The 4,696-nt window shown below is 34.7% G+C and overlaps 1 protein-coding gene and 1 further gene across 1 annotated transcript, besides 2 other annotated features; one reads left to right on the forward strand and one right to left on the reverse strand.

Annotated features, from left to right (window-relative positions):
* Positions 1-81: a sequence feature (similar to hypothetical protein; correction of possible frameshift sequencing error~similar to Saccharomyces cerevisiae ALR1 (YOL130W)).
* On the forward strand, positions 1-2,492 carry Kpol_161p1 (the record flags this gene model as incomplete).
* Positions 84-2,492: a sequence feature (similar to hypothetical protein; correction of possible frameshift sequencing error~similar to Saccharomyces cerevisiae ALR1 (YOL130W)).
* Positions 2,493-3,124: 632 nt separating this feature from the next.
* On the reverse strand, positions 3,125-4,246 carry MCK1 (serine/threonine/tyrosine protein kinase MCK1; the record flags this gene model as incomplete). Its single annotated transcript, XM_001642131.1, has 1 exon — positions 3,125-4,246. The coding sequence occupies one exon, from the start codon at positions 4,244-4,246 to the stop codon at positions 3,125-3,127; it is 1,122 nt and encodes a 373-aa protein (XP_001642181.1).
* Positions 4,247-4,696: the final 450 nt, after the last annotated feature.

Consider the following 4,696-nt stretch of genomic DNA (forward strand, 5'->3'; position numbering starts at 1 on the left):
GAAGATCACAACGAACTTTACGATCATAGACTTTGCGGGACTCTTTGCCTATCAGATATCAAACGCAAGATGTACCAGAATTGAAACTGACCAACACTGACGTTCCTCCAGCAGTTGAAAAAATTACTACTGACACCACCAACAACGCTAATCCATCCAGAACTAAAAATTCAAACGCTCCAGTGCATTCCGTTCCTTATTCGAATCAAAAAGTGGGATATAGAGACACTAGAATGAATTTCGATGATGATTCGGATAACGATGTCTCCCTCGCAGGTGAACATCATATCATCCCTACCATACAGACCTCAAACGCAAGACCCTCCAGATTAGCCCATACCATCCCACACCAGGAACAACTCTTTGTTACTCATAAGACAGAAGAACATAACGCGTCGGCAGCAATAGTATCAGGTGCAACTAGCCCAAGTGTAGCTTTCGGCGTAAACGGCCGCAGGTTGTCAAGAGCACAATCATTCTCTCAAGAGTATCCTTTCGCTTCAAAACCAAAAAAGACAAGGGCAAACTCCTCTTCAACTACTAGATCAGCAATTAATCCAATGGGTTTGCTGACCAAAACAATTACACAGAGATCCGACCACGACCAACAGCCTCCTGTAGGCCACGGCGCAAGGAACAAAGGAACTAGAGCCTCTATTGCTTCCGAGGGTTCACAAGGTTCAAGAGTCTCACAGGAAACAGAAGAAGATGTCTGTTTCCCTATGTCACCACAATTGCACACCAGAATTAATGGTATCGATTTCGATGAGTTGGAAGAATTTGCCGTACAAATGAACCAAATGAAACAGCAATATATGGGTACTATACCAGACAATGGCAATTTCAATCCGGTTTTCAAATCAGAAGCTGTGACAAGTTCCGCTTCTACTTCCTCTTCATCTGCTGCAATGAAATATACACCAAAGGACGAAAAATCAAAGGACTCCATTTCTGTTCGTGATAACAGTGCCAATACTCCGGAATCATTTCAACCTGAAACTTATGGTATATCATTTGGTCACAATAAGGTTGAAGAAGATCATCCTGCTATGGGAGCACATTCTGGAAACAATCATTACCATAATGATTCGCTTCCAACTCATTTGCATACTGCTAACGATGACCGTTATGGCGAATTCCACTGTCCTAATAGGTTTGCATTTTTTTGCTCCGAATCTGATGAAACCGTTCACTCCCCTGATATTCCATCCTTAGTTAAACCAGGACAATCATTCTATAATTTGTTTAGAGGTGGTGAACCAACATGGTGGTTGGACTGTACTTGTCCAACTGATGAAGAAATGAGATGTATTGCTAGAGCTTTTGGCATCCATCCATTGACTGCAGAAGATATTAGAATGCAAGAAACTCGTGAAAAGGTTGAAATGTTCAAACCTTATTATTTTGTCTGTTTCCATACTTTTGAAAATGATAAAGAATCGGAAGATTACTTAGAACCAATTAATGTTTATATTGTCGTTTTCAGATCTGGTGTTTTAACTTTCCACTTCGGTCCAATTTCTCATTGTGCCAGTGTCAGAAGACGTGTTAGACAATTGAGAGACTATGTTGATGTTAACTCCGATTGGTTATGTTATGCGTTGATCGATGATATCACTGATAGTTTTGCTCCTGTAATCCAATCTATTGAATATGAAGCTGATATCATTGAAGATTCTGTCATGATGGCTCGTAACATGGATTTTGCAAGAATTCTGGAAAAAATTGGGGAAAGTAGGCGTAAGACTATGACCCTAATGAGATTGTTGAGTGGTAAAGCTGACGTTATTAAAATGTTTGCTAAAAGATGTCAGGATGAAGCATCCGGTATCGGACCAGCTCTAACTTCACAGATTAATATTGCAAATTTACAATCAGGTCCAGCTAGAGGAATCGACAATAATGGCACAAGAGATAACGCATATAATTACTCCAGCCAAGTTACCCAACCAAGAGGTGACATTGCATTATATTTAGGTGATATCCAGGATCATTTGTTGACAATGTTCCAGAACTTGTTAGCTTATGAAAAGATTTTTTCTAGATCACACGCTAATTATTTAGCTCAGATCCAAGTTGAATCATTTAAGTCCAATAATAGGGTTACCGAAATGTTGGGTAAAGTGACTATGATCGGTACTATGCTGGTTCCATTAAATGTTATCACTGGTTTGTTCGGTATGAATGTCACAGTACCTGGTGAACAAAGTAGTATAGCATGGTGGTTTGGTATTTTAGGAGTTTTAATTTTGTTAGGTATAGGAAGTTGGTTCTTGGCTAGTGCTTGGATTAAACGTATTGATCCCCCATCTACTTTAGATGAAGCAGCAGAAAGTGGGGCAAGATCAATCATTACAAGTTTCTTTCCAAGAGGTCTACGTGGTACTACACAATACAAAAACAACCCAAATACACGTCAACCTCGTCAACATTACCATCAATCAAATCGTTCGATTCTAAGTTTGCCAAGCAAATACAGTCGTTACGATTAGAATTCCAATTCTACTATTTATGCTATGGCAAATTATATTCATTAATTTAAATTATTAATATTTTTTTGATCGATATTAAAATTAAGTTAGTAATTAGCCTTCTTATTTAGAAGTGAAGAATAAATATATATTTAGTAAAAGTATTTAAAAATTATAAAGGATAGATTTTATTGAGCAATCTGTATTATTTAATGAGGGAATTTCATATAAAACAAATTATATGTTCTGTTAAAATGAAAAATAAATATTTATAAATGAGATATTTAGAAATTAATAATTATGTTACATGTATATTAGAGATACGTGATTAATTAGGAACAAATGCTTTTGAATCAGTTCCAATATTTAACTTATTAAAAGGTTGGAAAGTATTAAGGGAAATATAGAATAATATTGTCTCAATTCTCCTTATCAAAAAAAGTTAAATTGTAAAGGTGCATTATTCAAATAACTAACAGAAATTAATTGAATTGTATCTTTTAAATGATTCTTCTATGAGTATAGGTATTATGTTCTTTTTTTGGGGGTTTTCTTAATTATTTTTTTCGGTAAAATATATTATAATGATTCTCTTTTTTATTGAGGAATCGGGTAAAATCTTATAAATGGTATTGATGTCACCATAAAACAAATCAACTATCTTCTTCGGTCTCCGGTTTGATCTTTGTTACGAATTCTCCAAGTACCTGCGATTCGAATTCGCTAAAATCGAATAAGTGTGGTAAACGAATAGGTTGAGTTTCACCTCTTGGGAAGAAATATTCTTCTTTTCTTAAGTCATCAAAGAATTGGTGAGCTAGTATTCTTCTTGGAGACAATCTTGATTGTGGTTCATAAACTAGGACTTTCATCAATAAATCTATACCATCAGGACCAGCATGACCAAAATGTTTTTCAAAACGAGATTGTGGAGATCCTGAGAACAATGGTTTTGAGAACAAGGGGCCATCATAAGCAGGGTTTGAGAAAAAGATAAATTTTTTATCAGGAGGGCCTAATAACTTTGCAATTTCTCTCAATTGTAATAAAGGTTCTTGACCTTGGAATACAGCTTTACCTATAAGCATTTCACCAATTACACATCCCAAACCCCAAATATCTATTTGAGTAGTGTACTGAGTAGAACCAATAATTAATTCTGGAGCTCTGTAAAATCTTGAACAAATGTAACTAATTGAAGGTTGATTATGTTCCAACTTTTTAGCAGAACCAAAATCACAAATTTTTAAAACACCAGAAGAAGGATCGACTAAAATGTTTGAAGGTTTGATATCACGATGACAGATTCCTAATGCATGCAAGTATAGCATACCTCTTGCAATTTGGTAACTGTATAATTTTACATGCTTAATTGGTAATTGTAAATTATTATTTGAATAACGTGAGATTTCCATTTGCAAAGTTCCAGGCAAACATTCCATAGCTAAGTGTTGGTAAACTTTTCTATCTAAAGGAGAAGTATGGGTGAAGAAATATTCTAATTTAACGATATTTGGATGATTTGTTATTCTTAAAATTTGTAATTCTCTTGATTTATACTCTGTTTGAGCAGGTACTCTTTTGATGGCAAAGGGACCATACCATTGTTCTTTATCTTGAGTTAAATAAGCTTGAACAACGGTACCAAAAGCACCGTGGCCTATTTTTCTATATTCTTTAATTAACATTCTTCTTGTGTTATTAGATCTATTAGAAGTTACATCGTCAGCGATGAACTCCTCACAAGATGAGTTTAGCCCACTGGAATTTGACATAATACAAATATATATAAACCTTTGAAGCTAGCAAACTAATAAACCAAAAACGTAAAAGCGTTTCCTTCTTTCCTCTCGTAATTCCCTTTTACTATTACCAAAATAAGTATACTATATTCTCCTTTTCTATAAGCAATAGTATAATAGTAATAGTTCTTCTTCTCAATTAAATCTGTGAGAAATCCCCAATATGTATAATAATAAATGACCCTATGCTAATGTATAAATTAGAAAGGAGGCAGTATAATCAATAGTAAATGCACCGATTATAGCTCAGATTTCTACTTAACAAAACATAAAAAGGCTTGGATATCAATAAAGTTATATACCCTACCTGTTTTAAACTGAACTTCAATATGTTAATGGATGTTGTAATGCCCAGATCTTTCACTATTATTTCAAAATCTGATGTTTACTAAATTCCAAAAAAAAAAACCGTCAAACTGAGAA

The sequence above is a fragment of the Vanderwaltozyma polyspora genome, genomic scaffold, assembly GCF_000150035.1.
Source record: "Vanderwaltozyma polyspora DSM 70294 KpolScaffold161 genomic scaffold, whole genome shotgun sequence".
In the NCBI taxonomy this organism is placed as follows: domain Eukaryota; kingdom Fungi; phylum Ascomycota; class Saccharomycetes; order Saccharomycetales; family Saccharomycetaceae; genus Vanderwaltozyma; species Vanderwaltozyma polyspora.